The 19,306-nt window shown below is 42.2% G+C and overlaps 1 protein-coding gene across 9 annotated transcripts in view; it reads left to right on the forward strand.

Annotated features, from left to right (window-relative positions):
* The window catches only part of PELI1 (pellino E3 ubiquitin protein ligase 1), a 47,082-nt gene extending 27,989 nt beyond the window's left edge, over positions 1 to 19,093 (forward strand). For all 9 annotated transcript variants that reach the window (XM_055713850.1, XM_055713849.1, XM_055713847.1 and 6 more), the window contains 6 exons: positions 9,881 to 10,025; positions 11,087 to 11,216; positions 12,782 to 12,883; positions 14,893 to 15,090; positions 15,205 to 15,393; positions 16,357 to 19,093. In XM_055713850.1, the coding sequence (XP_055569825.1) occupies positions 9,955 to 10,025; positions 11,087 to 11,216; positions 12,782 to 12,883; positions 14,893 to 15,090; positions 15,205 to 15,393; positions 16,357 to 16,923 (1,257 nt within the window). In that variant the 5' untranslated portion in view covers positions 9,881 to 9,954 and the 3' untranslated portion in view covers positions 16,924 to 19,093. The remainder of the gene's footprint in view (positions 1 to 9,880; positions 10,026 to 11,086; positions 11,217 to 12,781; positions 12,884 to 14,892; positions 15,091 to 15,204; positions 15,394 to 16,356) is intronic.
* The last annotated feature ends 213 nt before the right edge of the window (positions 19,094 to 19,306 follow it).

Consider the following 19,306-nt stretch of genomic DNA (forward strand, 5'->3'; position numbering starts at 1 on the left):
TGTTTTGGTATAAACCCTTAATCTGTATAGGGAAGTTGTGCTTCTGTCACCAACTTGCAGTGAAAGTTGGGGCTGCTTATTTTTAAAGTAATACTGTGTAATTTGCTTGAAGGCAGTAAAGACAGTGATTTTAAAGGATCCGACTGCAGAGTTCTCTGTATCAGAACTGCACTTTTGCCACATTGTGCCAGTATTCTACAGAGTTTGTTGTTTTCCTGCTTACACCTTTGCAAGGCACTCCCTGAAGATAAAATAGGTAGTGCTTTACTAGCATGCCTCTGTCATATTGTTTTGTGGCTTCATACTTTACAGGCTATATAAATAATCTTCATTTGATAATCTGAGTATGAAATCAAAACTGTCCCTTTTAACAAAACAGTTTGTAGGAACAGCTGAAGTGCATGTACAGCCAAAATTTCATGTAGAAAGCTGCAAATTAATCTTAAGTAGCTTGTGTGAATAACTTTCACAGGTAGTTCAGCTGATGGAGCAAGTAGAACCTGTAGAGTTTGGCCCTCGTGCTGCAGGGGTGTTCAGCAGTGGAGCTTTGCCTCGTGCAAGGTTGTGTGCATTGGTACTGGTATACCCAAAAGCTGACGTGGAGGACATGGGTGGTAAGGGGGTGTAGACTGCATGTAAATGTAGCGGTTTAACTGGTGAAGAACTTTCAGCTAATTAAGGTTACAGATAATATTGCAGTGACAGCTTTAAAATAGACACCTTGTGCTAAAAGACAAATGTTTTCAGCTTCCCACACGCAGCCTGAATTACATCATTTATAACCTGTAGGAGGCTATCGTGGTTTCCTCAGGGGAGGATCAGCTGTTACTTTTTGTAGCTGAAAAAAATGCTGGATTTTATCTTTTCCAGGGGAGTATTTTCAGAATTGATATTTGTCAGTCTGTTGGAGTGGATGATTAGCAGTTACATGAATCTTACAGGTTTAGTACGCCCAGCCACGTTCTCATCCCATCGATGGCAGTTCAGAATAACAGGCCTGAAGTTAGCAGAGGTCTGATTGAAATCAGGCTCCTGTGCTTAGATGTTATTTTCCATCTTCTGAATAGGAATGCTATTTTTGAGTACTGTCACAAAGTGCAGATTTTTCTATAGGTGCCTATAATAGAAGTCTTGTTCTGAACCACTTCCCTTGTTCATTGAACAAGGTTGCCTGTCCTTACAGCGCTGTTCCTGACTTCCCTAAAATTGCTGAGAACTACTCAGACTTGCTACTGCGGCTGGAACAGAACTTGAAGGAGCACACTGGATGCCAATTCAACTAAATCTGCTGTTTCTTAGACTGGAAAGATAGGTGTAGCCTTGGTGCAAAGCAGTAGGTCTGCCCTTGTGTATCAAGTTAATGCTTCTTTTAAAGTGTCTACATGCAACATGCTTTTTGTGTGTTTGTGCTGTGACTCTTGTATGACTTGTTTCCTGGATGATGAGCCTACTACTGGCAGATGTCTGTGATAAAAAGATGCTTTTATTCTGTTCATGAGCATGAAAACCTCCTCTACTGAGATTTTACAGATGTTCGCAAGGCGCAGCAGCAGATAGTTGTTTGCATTGTTTTATGCTTGGTGTCCTGTGCAGGAGAGACTGCTCATTTCAGAGCTTGGCTTTGTCTTATTTTCACTGCTTTCATATCATAAGACACTTGTCTGTGTATAGTGGATGACTAAGCTTATTCAGAGGTTATAAAATAAAAGGTGAAAAGTATAGACAAAGGAAAGAGTAAGCCACACAAAAGCAAAAGGCTGGACTGATTTTCCACACTGTCAAGGCTTTTTTTTGTTTTGGTGCTGAAAAACTCCGTTTTCTGGAAAGGAGAAAATTAATTAACTGTCCTTAGAAAGGTAAAGTAGGGCTACTATCTAAAGTGCTAATGCAATTTGAATACGTAACAGCTGCATTACTATACCTTTCCTGTGTGTATGTAGTGAAGGATGCAAGCTGGAGACAGAATCTGGCTAATCTCACAAGTGGAAGATAAAATCTGCTGAATTTACAGTTCTGAGTATGTGTGTGAAGGAAACGTGAAGGTGTTTGTAACTGGAAACTGGGAGAACTATGGTTGACAAACACACTCTTCTGCATGCTCTTTGACCCAGGTGATTGCTTCTAGTAAAAACTATTTTACTAAAAGTTTCCAGAAAGATTGCTAGGAAAAACAGTTAAGGGAGAGTAACTTTCCAGTAGTGATTTAACCATCATGTAGAAGAAAGTGATTTCTCAATCTTTGTCTCAGCTTTCAGAAATGTAGTGATGCAAGCAGCTGATTCCCTGTTGCTCGCATCAGTGGAGATCAGCAGTAACATCATTGATATTGTTTGTGAAATGTGGCAACCTGGACTTCACAGGGACTCGTAATCAAACAAGAAGTCGGTCTGCCTGGAATTACTTTTTTTTCCCCCTTCTCTGCCATTACTTACTGCCTTTTCCTTCTTCCATGCTTGCAGATACCTTCACCTTGAGAAACTAATATTCCTCATGGATCCTTTTTGTCTCTTGGTGACTTTAACTTTGATACTCTGGTCCTTTAAATCTGGAAGTCAAGATTTTGCCTTTGAAGGGATGAGGTGTAACCGTAGACTAGAATATGCAGCACTGAAATACTGTGCATGCATTCAGAGGAGCTTGGTTCCTGATCTTGCAGTCATGAGATTGTCTAATAGAAATCAGAGTGCTAAAGAGCATGTATAAATGGATTTTGGCAAACTCGGGTCCTACTTGTGTCTTGTCAGGTAACTGCACTATTCAGCGTGAATTCTTTGTTTGAAGAACAGTGCGCGGATTTAAATCCAAATAAAGCTATAGACAGTAATGTGTAAATCTCAGGAGGATTAAGATAAACTTTGTTTCATTGGTAATGGAGTTGCTCATTATTTACGTCTAACTGATCAAGAGTGCACCGATAAAATTGCGTTTGGCTTCCCAAAAGTAATTATTCCTACAACAGTTTAGGTTGTGAAGTTGTCTGGTCCAGTCCCCCTTCTCAGAGGCGGACTGAACTGCCTTAAATCAGGTTGTTCAGGGCCATGTGCAGCTGAGGTTTAAATATCTCCAAGGCTGGAGATCCCGCAGCCTCTCTGGATTGTTTTTTGTCCCCTAATAGCTGATCAGGATTTTCTGTGGTGCAGCTTGTTTGTTGACTCTTGTCCTGTCACTGCATATCTGTCATAAGGACTGGGTTCTATCTTGTCTGTATGCCCCCTAATTTAGCACAGAATTGCTGAGGGAAGAGCTGGATATGAGAATTGCAAGGATAGTAAATGGAGAGCTACAAATAGCAAATTGTATAAAAATAAAAACATCAGTAGAGACAAGCAGTCTTGTGCTTTATTTCTAAAAGCCAATAAAAATTTCCGAACCTTAGAATATGAAGATGTAGAACATAAAGAAGATAATATTACAAATGGGGGGAAATCCAATTTTTGCATCTGAGTCAGCATATTTTTATTTTAATATACTCATTGACAGAGGACTTCTTTTTATACTGTGAAAGTGGTTTTTTTCATGCAGTATTTTAGAAAAGGGCTAGTCTGGCACTAGCTACAGTTGCTAGCAGCCTATAATGCTGGCTCTGTGTTTAGAAAATGATGGTAATTTATTACAAAGAGACTTTTATTTTAGTATTTTTAGCTCACAGCAGAGTGTTTAATGAATCTCAGCTTGGGCTCATTGAATTTATGTTCTCCCCTCCCCCTGTCCCATTTTAACCATTAAGATACTGCCGCTATTGCTGCAGTTCCAAAAGCTGCACTTGGTCTACTAAATAGCACACTTATTCATGAGGTGCTGTGCCTTAGTGCAAACAAGATCTGAAGACTTTCTGCAGAAGCCACCAAAGGCTAGTTGTGTAGAAGTCTCATGACCAGAAAGGGCAGCTGAATGATTGAGACTGGCTGGTAAGCTGGAGCTGATAGTTCAAAACCAACCAAAATTGGTTATATCTCTGCCCCCCCACCCCCCCCCCACCCCACCCCGAAAATGGCATGTTCAGTGAAAATGGGCAGGCTCTTAAACTCTTTAACTACTCTGAAGCATGGGTTGTGAGGCGGTCTTCCCAGAAAAGTCTGCCTCTAGATTCAGACTGGTGTGTGAATGTGACAGGAGAGACTACGATGATACAGCTTTTCCTTCTGCTTGAACATAATCAGAAATCTGTGTCTTGCTTTCTGCCATAGCAATCCTTGCCCTCTGTGACTCAAATACTGAAGAGCAAGAAGGCTTGTAAGAAACTGGATTTCCATTCCTAAAACAAACTTTAAATACTTTTTTCAGTTTAGATGTCATCTCTTTCCTGTCCCTCAAAACAGTTGCACATGACAGTATTGCACAACTTACCTTCATTGAGCTTTCCCCTGCCTCTAGAGGAACCAGTGTTAAGAATAAAAAGGTAATACCTGTTCAGGGGTAGTTCCTGTCCTAGTTTCCTATTTTTGTGACTGAAAGATGCTAACTGGTACCCGTTGTGGTTTTGTGCTAACTGTAAATGGTCGTACTCACCTCTTGCCCAACCAAGTAATGCCTTTCTAAAGCAAGTTTTTTCTGTGTGCAAGTGGCTTTACTCACAAAATCTTTTTAAATTTTATAAAACAGGACTGTGTACAGTTAGAGTTTTTCAGGGTTTGGTCTCTTCTCTGTAGCAGAAGCAGAGATCTCAATGTGAAAATGTGTTGCTGCCAGTTCTATGATTTTTGGAAAAATGTTCATAGAATCACAGAGTAGTTTGGGTTGGAGGGGACCTTAAAGATCATCTAGTTCCACCACCCCCAGTCCATAGGCTGGGACACCTTCCACAAGACCGCCAGGTTGCTCAGAGCCCTGTCCAGCCTGGCCCTGAACACTTCAAGGAATGGGGGTGTCCACAGCTTCTCTGGGCAGCCTGTTCCAGTGCCTCACCACCCTCACATATAAATCTATCCTCTTTTAGCTTAAAGCCATTCCCCCTCATCCTATCATGATGTGCCCTTCTAAAAAAATCTCTCTCCAGCTTTCTTGTCAGCCCCTTTAGGCACCCCCAGAGCCTCCTCTTCTCCAGGCTGAACCAACCCAACTCTCTCAGCCTGCACAGGAGAGGTGCTTCATTGATCAATCTTCATGGCCCTCCTCAGCTTGCTGCAACAGGTCCGTGTCCTTCTTACGCTGGGGACCCCAGAGCTGGATGTTGGATGGGGTGGAATCTTGTAATTGACACCTTGTTCCTCATCAATGCTGAAAGTTCTTGGAGGAGTTTAGAAAAGTCTGTTGCTCAGAGCCTATTCCGATGAAGCCTGTTCCACCAGTGTATGGAGATGCTGCTGCAAAAACCAGTAAAAACCTAATCTGTGCATATTTTGGTCAGTCAAGTCACTTCCCTAGTGGTATATGGCACCTCAGGGCCAAGTTGTCTTTAATGTATTTAATTAGCCTTTCCTAACGCTTCCAAGAAGTGTCCTGTGTAGGAATAAAAACTGGTCAGGTTGTACTACAAGAGAAGGCTTGTTCTGTAAGTTAGTGGATCCTTCCTCTCAACTCAGGAGCACTCCCTCCCATAAGTTCAAAATGCTTTATCCAGCTTTAAATGGTCTGTAAGCCTGCTCTGCTTCTGGGGTGGAGATGTTATCCCATGGCCTATTAGACTCATCTCCAGTGTAGCAACACTGGAGTTTTATTTGCAGATGTCAGATTTCACTTGGACTAGTCTTCAGGACTTCACTGGAAGAATATAATTAATCTTTCTTATTTCTGGGGAAATAAGTAAAGTCTTCTTTTTGGGTACAGTGCATCAGGCAGATCATACCGGGTGAGAAGTAGTGTCCATGTTGCACTGATTATTTTTTTTAGGGGTGTTGAATTTTGTATGTGCTTGAGTTGAAATTAACTAGGTGTTAGTAGTTGTGAAAGTGGTGTGTGCTGCTCATAAAGGTTCCAAGATGTATTTTAAAAAAAGATCAAGTTCAAACATTCAAGCCATGCTTTGGAAAATGTACAAGCAAGCCGTTCTATGAACGATAGCTCTAGTTTTCTAACTCGTAAGCCTTCCTTAAGTCAAAGAAGTGGGTTTCCATCATATGTGCTGGTCCCAAAATAAACTTCGCTGGATTTCTTTAAATGTGAGACAAAAAAGGTATTAAGGGGGAGCTGAGTGTTAGATGTTGGACACTTTTATACAAAGATTTTCTGGTTAACTTCTTGCATTGCTGAAGTCTGTCACTTGGAACTGCCGTCCCCTTTTATGGTTTCTGCTCAGTTGTCTCTTAAGAGGAGGTTACTGGCCACCTGTTCAGGTTACTTTTTAAAGTCAAGTCTCCTTTAACTGTAATTACTTTTAATGAGGCTCAGAAGCTGACTTTGTGGCTGGAGATGTATTTGGTAGCTTTCCATGAAATTGTTCATATGGGCAAACGGAAGAGAAGTTAGACCAAACCTTTTCTTGTACTAATGGGGAAAGTTAAAGTTATTTCTAGCACTTGCCTTCCCACCTTCTCTAAGTGAATGGAGTAGCGCTGTAGCAACCACCGTAGAGTTGGGTGGATACTATTAAAATCTTCTTTTACCTTGTCATGGTATTTACTAGTCCTGTGCTATTTCCCAACGGGCGGTGCTGTAGATTTCACAGTGGTATTTTTTCCGCGTTGTTAAATGTCAGTCCAAAGGACAACCATTATGTATTCTAGCAAAGAAATGTGAAGCCTTGCATGCAAAATGCAACGGCAGAGATAAGAGTTGAATGTGGAGAAGACTGAATTGCAGAGGAGAGGCTCCTGGGGCGATCAGTATTCAAGCATAAAATAGGTTAATCATTTGGGGAGGCGATTAAAACCCGAGGAGCTGTTTTGAGAAGACAATATATAAATAACTACAATGCTAGATTATAAAGCAAAACAAGAAATTATGACCTTGATAGTAAAGATACTTTATAGAAAATATTTTTATATCTTTATTTTTATATACAGATAAGTACTTCAGATTTATACTCAGTTCTTAAGTAGAAGGACTTCAGAAAGGTGATGTGGCTGGAGAACCAAGCACTATTAAACTCCTAAGAGCTATATAGTTGTCCTGGTTCGGGTGGGATAGAGTTAATTTTCTTCCTAGTAGTTGCTTCCTAGGAGTGCTGTGTTTTTTGATTTGGTATGAGAATAATGTCGATAACACACTGATGTTTTAGTTGTTGCTAAGTATTGTGTACAGCGAATGAAGGACTTTCCAGGTTCCCATGCTCTGCCAACAAGGAGGTGCACCAGAAGCTGGTAGGGAGCAGAGCCAGGATAGCTAACCCGAGCTAGCCAAAGGGCTACTCCATACCACGGAGCATCATGCTCGGTGTATGAACTGGGGGGAGCTGGCTGGGAGGCATGGGTTGCTGCTTGGGGGCGGGCTGGGCATCCAGCCTGTGGGTACTGAGCAATTGTATTGTGCATCACTTGTCTGTACAGGTTTTATTTCTCTCTCTTTTTGTCGTCTCCCTTTTCATTATTATTACTACTAGTATTTTAATACTTTAATTCAGTTATTAAACTGGTCTTGTCTCAACCCACGGGTTTTACCTTGTTTTCCTGATGCTCCTCCCCATCCTGCTGGGGCTGGGGGGAGCAGTGAGTGGCTGCATGGTACTTACTTGCTGGCTGGGGTTAACCCATGACGACAGCTCAGTATCAATGTCAGTAAACCACCCCTGCAGTGTTTTCAAAGGCATGTGGTTTGAGAGAATTGCTGGTGTGGTGCTCCAAGGCATAGGGTTGTAATCCCAGGAGGCAAGGAAGACCCCAGGTGGCTACAGCAAATGTGAAAATTGTGAACACAGTTAATGTTGTTGTTAACCTTGTTATTAACTGTCTATCAAATGGGACAATCTCCACTTTGATGTGTGATGATAGGAGTTCAAGGTCAGATTTGCATATAAGTTGGCTTTAAATTCTTCATTTTAGAATTCTAGAGGCAAAATCTTGAGCCCCACCTATAACACTAAGTACCTTCACAATCCCAGTGAAGTTACTGCTACATGTGGGTCAGCAAACTAGAAATGCTTCAGAGCAACCCACACTGCTTTGCTCTCTTCTGTGCCGCTGTTGCTGTTCCTGTGTGACAGATGGGGACTGCTGCATCAGTAAAAGGCACTTTCTGCACCAGCTAAATGATGGATATCCTAAGGCGTGAAGCAGGGTAGCTGGGCTGCCTGGTGAAAACGTGCAGTGCCTCCTATGCAACAAAAACATGTTGGTGTAACTGTCATGTAGACGGGACAGACACTTCAAGGTAAATGTTGCGCAGATCAGGTTTGCTACAATGCGCTCACACATCTAGCGGTGGAGTCAGGATACTGTTGTGATAATGCTACATGTGTGCTAACCACAGCCTTCAGTTAACTTCTTTCAAGCATTATGAAATCCACAGTACCCAGACGTGAGAGTAAAAGAGAAGAGATTTGGAAAATAATGAGAAATGAAAGGAAACAGTAAGGTTTTGCTTTAGCCTCCTGATTGTGTTCATAAGGCATCACAGAAAAAGTTTGTAGGACAGCAAGATGTCCTTGCACATATCTGGGAGGGTCTCACACAGATATGTGGGGTAGCATGTAAGAAAGCGTGAAGGAGCACACAGAGTTTTCAGAGAGCACTGTGAGCTGATTGCAGGTGCGGATGAACACATTTATGCTGAGTAAGAAATAGGTATATTGAGAAGAGACCGTGAAGCTAAGCTTCTCTGTGAAGAAGCAGAGAGGACTGGGAGAGGGTAGCCCTCAGGCTGGTAAAGGGATCTTTGCATCAGCTTCTGAACGAATGTGAGCAGGGCATCAAGCCCTGCCACATCCTTTTCTCTGTTGTTAGGACGTAAGATGGGGGTGTATCACATCTGCACGGTGATGTCTCTTCTGCTAATATCTACGGTCTGGTTGAGGCAGAAGAAAATGGGGATAGAGCATTGTAGTTGTGATCAGTTGATGACAGGATTGAAGAAGTACATGAGCCAATACATGTATTTGCACAGAAGGCAGCATGTTAACCACCAGTACTAAAACAGCTTAATAGCCTTTTGAGTTGATATGAAAACTTCCCTGGAAGGACCAAGGGAATGTTCTTATTTCTGTTAAAGAAAGCCTCCAACAAGCTACCATCAGCTTTATTCTTTATCGAGCATGTGCTCTGCTGGGTAGGCTTTCTCTGCAGGATGGTCAGAGGTGGGTTGGATAGGTCAGAGGTGTCTGGAAATGTTACTAATGAGAAGCTGTAAAAAACATCAGTGTGAACTGTTCCTCAAAGCAGAAGTATGAAAAATTGCACTTCAAGAGATGGTTCTCATTAACAGTTATGTGGGAAGCCCTTGGGAAATGTTCGGACAGCTGTTTGTGTCATTTGTGTCTGGTTAAACATGAGAGATGACAATGCACACCCCAAACTTGTAGGGTAGACTCAACATCAAATTGTCATACAACTTCTATCTGCAAATCCAGATATTTCTTGGAAAGCTGAGCTAGATGCTTTCCAAGAAAACTTACTTCGAGCTGATGAACTGCTCTTGCTTTGGGTTTTGTTTTTTTTTTGAAATTTAATCCCTATCAGGCTCTACTTGATAGTTGAACCGAACATACTAAATGAAGCTATATACCATTTATCCTAAAAACTAGCATGAAGGAAAACAACTGTAGCTGTTTTATCAAGGCCATACTGGAATTTGCTAAATGCACTTGTGGTTTTCTTGTAATCTGGTAGTTCTTCCAGGCAATTCAACCATAATTGATGTGGTTTTATATGTATGTTCTTAAAATTATTTCAGGCAAGACCAAAATACGGAACACAAAATATTGTACTGATCATATCAGATGTGCAGGTTTGTGTAATTGTTGGATTTGAGTCTTTTTTTCTTACACTTAATTTTATCTTTGTTTTTACAGGAAATAATGAAAAAAGTGTGCCACAACTCTTGATCAGAGACCTGAAGTTTGAGAAGAAGTCATTAGCTAAGCTCATGTTTTCTCCTGATCAAGAAAATCATCCATCAAAAGCACCAGTGAAATATGGTGAATTGATTGTATTAGGGTAAGTGCTTGTGTCTTGGTTGGAAGGGAGAATGAAGGTGGAACTTCAGGGTGCACTTAAAGCAGACAGAATGCAAGTTGCTGTGAGATGGTCCCACAACCTACCGCTTGAACTTCCTCTTTTGCATTCTGTCTGGGGAGTGTGCAGCTGAACAGTGAGCTGACCTCATGTAAAGGGGGTGTGGAGGGCAGGCTGCCGTTTTCTGTGGCAGCCAGGCGTTACACATAATGTGATAGATTGCACACTGCGGCACAGCTTTCCATACTTTTTTGTGATGGCATGAGCATGGAGGTAGGGCTCTAAACACTTGAGTAGATGCAAGGTGATTTTCAGCTCTTGCGTTCTTCCCAGGTAAGCATTTTGTGACACAGGCAGCCAGTTTTGAAGGTTTCCCAGTTGGTTCCAGATTGGGCCCCAAGACATGTGACTAACATGATAATGCGGAAGAGTTCCCTAGGACTTTAAGTAAAATAAAGAGTTCTGTAAGAACATGGTAGCTGACTATAATATCCAAGTGCAAATGGAAGATTTTAATAAAGCAGGTTTGCCGCCTGGCCTGTTTATGTTGATGTGTTCAAAGTGAGAGTCTGAGGGTTTTCCAGCTGATTAAATTGGAGTCTTGGAGGAGCTGTTTCTTACGGGTTTTATTTCAGTCCAAGTTCTCTAAAATACAAGCTCTCCACCAGGGTTGATGAGTTTTTAGTCTTTCATTTCCAGTATGAACACATCATTTAGAGATAAAGCTACAGATATGATCTTACTTGATTTCATGTTTGGGACCTGGGTCTTTTTTGATTGTCAATAGTAGCTTTGAGATTAATCTGGGTAGCATTCCTTGTCCTACAAGCTTTGTCTGTATTTGCTGTAGTTCTGTGGGCATGTTTCAATATTGTGTTTATAAATTCTTGGATTTAAATGTTATTAATTGGAAATCTGTAATTATTAATACCATACAAGAACATTTTTTTGCTTAGAATGAAAGTTCTTGTGGGTCTGTATCTCACCAGAAGCTAAGTCATACGGGAAGATGGACATTGTTCTTTTTCTGTGCTTTTTGATAGGTACAATGGGTCTCTCCCAAATGGAGATAGAGGAAGAAGAAAAAGTAGGTTTGCTTTATTTAAAAGGCCGAAGGCAAATGGGGTGAAACCTAGCACTGTGCATATTGCCTGTACCCCTCAAGCAGCAAAGGTAAGCTTGACTTGTCTGGTTAAGTTTTATTTCGCCTGGTGCAGAAATGTTCAGTGAAGTCAGTGCTGTTATGCTGAGATGAAATGATGTAAAAAGCATGAGGTTCTGGCAGCAAAAAGAATGGTTCATGTTTATCCAAGGTTTTTTGGTACATGTCAGGGTTAGCAAGCAGCCATTCAGCAAAATAAATCTGGTGCCCAGTCCTTGCCGTGTCCAGAAAGAAATATGTTTATTTTTGAAACATGAATGTTCAAGGCACAGGCTAGTCATGTAAAACACTTCTTATTTTGTTTTGCTTCCAAACTCACTAGACATCTGTTCTAGACTTCCTGTTTTCGCACTCACTCATGCTTTAGGGCTAACTTTGCTTCACGTGAAGCTGACTCTTAAATGATCCTTTGGCAAAGCTCGGCATGCACTTGCTGCTCCGTCCAATGGGTAGGAGTTCCCCAGGGGTGAGGACAGGTGGTTTTTGCAGGGCATGTTTTACAGAGCCTGTAATCAGTTTCAGAGTTCCCATTAAGAAGCAGTAAAGGCAGGGCTTAGGTCCTGAAGCGAATTGTGTTTCGTGTCGAAACTAACATAGCTAAGGCATTACCCTGAAATACTTCTGTGTTGTTGTTCAGGTGTATCTGCAGTTATGTTCAATAATACGGAGCATTTCCACTAAAACTAACGGAAATTGAGAATGCTCAGTGGTGGTTTAGAGATTGCCAGTGTCAAGATCAGGCCCTTAAACAAATACAGTAGTGTCAAGTGTCTCACCCCTGAATAATTACGAATATTAATTTACACTTAAGAATATTAATTCCCAAATTCTGGGAATGACATCACGTATTCTGAAATCAAAAGCATTTTCCTGACCAAAGTTCTTGTAATAGGATTACATCTATAGGGTATCTGTGAAAAGAACGTTTATTTTTACCAATTCTTTATGGTCTTCAAGTGCTATTTAGAAGCACTTCTAGAAGAATGTTTGTTCAGTTCCTAGCAGGTAGTTGCAGAATGAAGATCTAGACTAACCAACTGAAACCTAGATTACTTTGCTACAGCTTCTGCAACCTGCGCTGAGTTTCTCCATTTTGCCATTTACCAGCACTACTTCTTATGGTTTTTGTCTATGTAATTTATTAATCATCACTGAATTTAGTAGGAGCTCAGATCCTTGTCACTTTGCTGTTGGAGAAGTTCAGGCAGAGAAGGCCATGAAGGTGTTACGTTCAGTTTTAGCCTTTCTGCTCGGTTGTTCTGTTCTTTTGTGTTAAGGCCGTTGTTGCTTTAACATGAAGCTTGACTAATAATAGGTCTCGGTTACACGTATTTTGTTGCAGCATGCGGTGAAGAGACCAGTTTGGTCTGTTGCTGAATCAATCCTGCAGTTTCTTTTAATGGCCAGGACTGGTTTTTGTGAAGTTTAACTACAGGTGTGTCACTAATAACCATCTGCCTTAATGCATTAATTGAGCAGAACAAGAGCCTGGTTATATATGTTGTCTCCTTTTGCTGCTGTATTCATGAGAGTTACTGTTTACTGGTTCAATAATACTTGGCATTCTTTTCCATAGGCAATAAGTAACAAGGACCAACACAGCATATCTTACACTTTGTCTCGGGCCCAGACAGTAGTAGTTGAATATACGCATGACAGCAACACAGATATGTTCCAGGTATGTGAAACAAATGTGATGTATACATGTATTCTCGCTTTTTGGGTAGTTTCTAACAAGATACTTTCTCACGCTTTTTCCCTCAGAGCCAAAAGTTGCCCTGCGACACTTTCTGCACTTTACTATATTCACAGACGTTTTAATTCTGTTCGTTCCCCAGGCCATCACATGAACAAAGCTGTATATCTGTGCATCTGTTAGGCTTGGGCAGAGGTGAAAGTTGGGGTTTTTGTGACTAACACACAAGATTATGGTTTTGACTTTGATTGCTGGTCTGCAACTCACATAACCTGTCTCCTAGTCAGTCCTTGCAAAATGAAGAATAAAGTGCACAGTTCTCCTTTTGCACTTGGAACTTTGCTTCTAGCATTTATGAAGGGATTTGGGATCAGCTAGGTGGAGGCAGGGTAGAAAAAATACATGAAAATACAGGAAAGCTTTTGACGCAACCAATACAAAAAATACCCCTAACATCTTTAAGCAAACCCAGAAATTTCAAGCACTGGGAAATGTGGAGAGAGGAGGCCCAGTTCTGACGTGCTGGCAGTTCAGAGCTACTTTGCTGCGGTTCCTGTATGTATGAGAACGAACCACAAACACATTTGCAGCTGTGGTGTGCGCTTAAATCTTATAATTGTTTCCTGTTTTTCTCAGAAGGAAGGGGTTTGTTTTGGGGTTTTTTGGTGTGCTTTGTTCCTTCTGGTTCCCGGACTGATCTCGCGTTGAATTATTTTTTTGTTGTTGTTGATGTCGTCACTAATTGATGGCAAGGAGTTTTGCTGTCACAGCATTTAGCTGTGATGCCACTGCAGGATCTAAGGAGGTGGGAGGTGTGGGTAAGTGGTGGAGGAAGCTGCTGTGCAACTGCAGATACCTGCAACACGGGGCAAAAGGGCTGTGACGAACTAACTGCAGCATAAGCTATTGTTTGTGTAAGTGTTCTCTCTTCAGGCGTGCTGTGGCGTGTTTGCTGCTCTAAGATCGCCAGTGGCAATCCCTGTGTACTGATGGGTTATCCTGCCTAAGCAGCAGTAGAAAAATACACTCTGACAAAGCAGTTTCAGTCTCATGAAAGCTCTCCAGCCTTCACCAAAAAGCACCTCAGGCTTTTAGGTCTCTTGCCCAGCAGTTGATCAGTCTTAATATAACCAACTATTTTATAAGCTGAGAGCTCTGGAAGTGAGTGAAAAGTAGTAGTGTGTAAGTGGGCCTTAAACCTGGCTATGTGGATGTTTGGGAGAGGGATATAATTTCTCATCATACTTCATAAGGAAAAGGACAAGATGAGTGGACTGGAGGAGCCCTGAAACCCATGTGGTTCTATCAAACCCAGTACACTTGTGTGGGACTGCAAAACTCATTCTTCCACGCAGTCAGAAAAGAAGGCACAGCTACAAGAAAAATGTGATTGTAGTCAGATGTTGTGTTCTGTGCATGTTAATGTAACCCCTCCCCACCACAAATACTTCGTACCTGGTCTTTCCTGACAGATTTGCTATTCCTCAGTGCCCCACTAGAGCAGGAGAGTCAGCTCACATAACCAAATTTTCCTATATCTACACCTCTACCTAGTCTGGCATCGTTCAGAATATTCTGGGCATGCAAAGTGGCTGAATGTCACACTCCTGCCTAACTGCTGTGTGCTGGCTGTGCTGGTGCTGCTGCAGCTGCTCTGGCTGACCTGAACGTAACCTTTCTGATGAGGCGGCCTTCAATGGGAAATTGTCTGGGAATTGACTTAATTATATCACTTTATTTCCCCTTCCTTCAGTAGGCTGTAGTCAGCCTTCAGAATAACTTCGGTCACATGGAGGTGGAATAACTCATCAGTTCAGATTAGGCTTTAGAAACCTAAATTGAGGTTGGTGCAAAAAGGAATGCTTCAAACTGGAATGTCATGGTTTTTTTCTTGATTGCTTTTAAATGTTTTGAGTTTGGATGTTCCTAGACCCAAGTGCAAACTTCTAAACAGTTGTGTGTTTTGTTTTGTTTTTTTAATCCCTTTCCAGATTGGTCGGTCAACGGAGAGTCCTATAGACTTCGTAGTGACAGATACAGTGCCTGGGAGCCAGAGTAATTCGGATACACAGTCTGTGCAGAGCACTATATCAAGGTTTGCCTGCCGGATCATATGTGAACGTAACCCTCCTTTTACAGCAAGAATATATGCTGCAGGATTTGACTCCTCAAAAAACATCTTTCTTGGGGTAAGGGAACTCTTTTCTTTTTCCCCCCAGAGTTCAGTGCCGGCTTATTTTTAAACTGACTCACAGCTCTGCTTCAACCAAATTGGAAGCTTTCATTGATGTAATTTCTCTTAGGAGAAAGCTGCAAAGTGGAAGACGTCAGATGGCCAAATGGATGGACTAACCACCAATGGGGTTCTTGTTATGCATCCTCGAAATGGATTTACAGAGGACTCCAAGCCAGGGGTGTGGAGAGAGATATCCGTGTGCGGGAATGTGTTCAGCCTCCGTGAGACCAGATCAGCTCAGCAGAGGGGGAAAATGGTAAGAGTAGTGCCCGACGTTTTATGCGACCTGTTAAAATGGGTACGGCTGTAGGTGGTCAAGCTTGGGTATAAACAGGGGCTGGGATCGGCCTCATTCAGTGTAGATGTTGCCTCTGTAATTAGTTACACCGATGACTTATATGTCTGTCTTCATACGTGAAGGTGTCTTGCTCAACCTGAATAACTGACAGTTTATCTGCAAACTAGTACTTAATTGCAGATCTAGACTGTTCTCCTGGCTTGAGTTGCCAGTCGACTGTGCTCTTCTGCAAACTGTCAGTCGTGCACATTTTAAACAGTATTTTCTGATTCTCCCTCTTGATTTCATGCTTGTAAGATTTTTTTCCCCAGTTTTTTTAATGGAATAATAAAGAGGAATTACAGTTTTATTGACACATGACTTTATACCTGGATATCCTTTGCTACCTTGGTATTCTGAGTTTTCCTCTTCCTCTCGATGCCAAAGCATTGGGAACATTTCCAGGGGATAATTGTTTTTGATATGACTTGGGATCTCTTAGCAAAAAGAGATTCAACATGAACACTTCAGTAAGTGACACGTTTAGCTGGGAATGCCAACAGCTGACTTTGTTGAGGAGAGGAGAACCATGTGTAAAGGTGTCTTTGAAGAAAACAGTCTAAAAATGTGATGGAGGACTAAAACAAGACTTGTGACATTGGGAGTGCGATAGGGATGGAGTTGAGAGAAGTTGTTAAGGTCAGAGAGGAGCTTTTTGTGCTTTTTTTTTTTAATGGACACAATCTTTTTTAAAAAAAAGGGGGGGGGGGGGAAGGGAGGAGTTGATCCTGGGCTCTCCATGGATATCTTGTATGGAACGGTCAGGAGCTGCTTGGAACTTCTTGGCTGTACGTTTGAGGCAGATTAGTGTTATGAAAGTGCATTACGTTACTCTTCAGGTAACCATAGGTGACACCTCTCCTTCCCTTTGTCTGTCCCAAGGTTGAGAACGAAACGAACCAGCTCCAGGATGGCTCTCTGATCGACCTGTGCGGAGCAACGCTGCTGTGGCGCACTGCGGAGGGGCTCTCCCGCACTCCTACTGTCAAGCACCTGGAGGCGCTGAGACAGGAAATAAATGCAGCAAGGCCCCAGTGTCCCGTGGGGTTTAACACCTTGGCATTCCCCAGCATGAAGAGAAAAGATGTTGTAGACGAAAAGCAGCCATGGGTGTATCTGAACTGTGGCCACGTCCACGGCTATCACAACTGGGGAAACAAAGAGGAGAGAGACGGCAAGGATCGCGAGTGTCCCATGTGCCGCTCCGTTGGCCCCTACGTGCCTCTGTGGCTTGGATGTGAAGCGGGATTTTATGTGGATGCAGGACCTCCAACTCACGCATTCAGCCCGTGTGGACACGTGTGCTCAGAAAAGACAACTGCATATTGGTCCCAAATCCCTCTTCCTCATGGTACTCACACTTTTCACGCAGCCTGTCCGTTCTGTGCGCATCAGCTGGCTGGTGAGCAGGGTTACATCAGACTCATTTTCCAAGGACCTCTCGACTAACACATGTGTTACCAAGGACTGCAGTAAACTGATAAGCTAAGCGATTCTGATTTTTAAACCAACTGTTTTTCGTATTCTCTGGGCTTTGCTGGTTTGCATTAAGATGAAGAATTTTGGGGTTTTTGTTACAACAGCTATATTGCTCTCTATTGAGAAAAGTCTGGAAATGGAAGAAATGGGGGGAGGGGGAAGGGGAAACTGCTTCTTTTTTTTTTTAGTTAATAATTACTTCTGAAGAGGTGAAGGAAGTGTTGTAGAGTGAACTTCGATGCCTTCCGTTTAATGCTTTCGAATCACATGCCCACAGTGTTTTGAAAGTTGTTTCATTCTTTTTGTACATGGAGGGTAAATAGTTCAAAGAACATTAGTTTACAGCTTGGATGCAAACATTGTAAAATATAACATGTATATTAACTCTTTTCTATTTATCTTTATTATTGAAAATACATAGAATGTTTAGTGAGTAGCATGGTCATAGCGTGTTACATCCAGCAATCGGATGTGTACAGTAGTTCTGGATGGAGAAGGACGTGAGATGGCAATGGTAGAAAAATCTTTTAATCTAAAATACTGAGTTCTTAGAATAGTTAAAATGCTTTTGAACAGAGCTAATGCAGATTACAGTGGCCTAACGGTGTGCTTTTAACCGTGTTGAAAGGTAGCTGAGGAGGACTTCTTAAAATGTCTTCTTGGTAGGACTGTACTTAAGATCTGGTTATGAGGAGAATATTTACCAGACTCTTCGAATATGCAACTTAGTCTAGATTAAGGATTTTTTTCTCCCTTTATGCTAACACATCTCTTTATTTAGCATTAGTGGCATTTGTGAGGGTTTTTCCAATGTTAAACATTAACGAACCTGAAAGAGGAGGCTCGGTTTGTTCCTTGCTGTTTGGGGGTGGGGGGACACAGGTGGGGAGGGGAGAGGTGGGGGCACCCGTGCCCCCCACATGTGGGGAGTGGGGAGCAATCTGCGTGTGACAGGCTTGTCGGTGGGACGTGCTGCCTGGCGCCTGGGGGCCACGGGCTCCGTGCTCGCCTTCACCTCGGCCGGGCCGCGCGGAGCAGAGCTGGAGCCTGTACCCCAGGGTGCACGCCCGCGCCCTGGCCGCCTGGTGCAGCCTGATGGCAGTCGGCTGGGGGGAGCCCGAGGTGGGTGCGGGCTGCGTGTGTGACACCTGCTCCCTGCTCGTGCTGCCCTGGGCTCCCAGTAACGTCCTCTCTGCTCTCCCCTCTCCACCCTCCTTCTCCCTCTGTATCCACCAGAAAAGGCCAGTGCACTACATCCAGCTTTGCTGCTAACCCACTGTGCTTCATTGCAAATACACAACCGGACCTTTTTAGGATTGAGTTGAGCTTTTTTTTTGGCCAGCTTCATACTTTTTTTGTTTTCCAAAATACGTACTGTATAATTGACAATAGCAAATTTCTGTACTTTATAGCATAGCTTTAATTTTTTCTTGTCAAAGCTGTTCTAAAATTTTCTTGTTTGAGAGACCTATGTTGCTTAGATGTCATGAATTGCGTCAATTGTTTCTCCATTTAAAAAAAAATATATATATTGTTTGGTTCACTCAGGAAATGCATGTGTCAGGAAACCTGTATTATAAGTTCAGTTAGCTGTCATGTACAAGTAACTGCTGTTACTCCCTTTCCATAGAAATATAACTGATTTATACATTTTCCAGATTATATGCATTAAGTAACGAAAGTTATGCAGCAAGAAATCCCTGTATTGTAGTTGTTCTAATCATCTTATTCAAACTATAGTATACTGTAGTTTAATTTTTATTTGCAAATTAATTTATTCAAACTATGTGAGTAAACACTTTTCAAAAATAGAAGTTCTGGGATTGTCTGTTGCTTTGCTTCCAAGAGATGGGACAAGAGGCTGGAGATGGCCCTTCACCATCAGGTGAGGTGTCTGCTCTGCACATGTGGCTTAAGAGCACAAAAAGAAAAGCAACCGTAAAGTTTGTGTTATCCTGGTCCTGGATTGGAATGGTTCCTTTCAGGTGTCGCCTCTCAGTGTGTTCTGTATTTAACTCCACATTCACAAAGGCAAGATTGTTGTTCAAAAGAAGCAGTTAAATGATTTCTTCCCTGAGAAAGTTACAAATAATGGGATGTAAGCAAAAACTCTTGAGTAAATGGCTGGACTATTTGCAAATGTTGAGAGCTCTTGATTCCTTCTTCCACAAAATCAGATTGGTGCTGCTTCTCTGATTGTGATCTCGCTGGCTACGAGGATATGAAATATCAGAAAAGGACACGGTGAAAGCTACAAAGCGGTGTGAGTAACACAAACAGTGAAAACAGGTTGAGAAGGGGAGGGTAGTGGACAGGTGACAGCAGTGCATGGCCCCGTGCTGGAGGCGTGGCT

This window comes from Falco cherrug, chromosome 6 (assembly GCF_023634085.1).
Source record: "Falco cherrug isolate bFalChe1 chromosome 6, bFalChe1.pri, whole genome shotgun sequence".
NCBI classification, from domain to species: Eukaryota; Metazoa; Chordata; class Aves; order Falconiformes; family Falconidae; genus Falco; species Falco cherrug.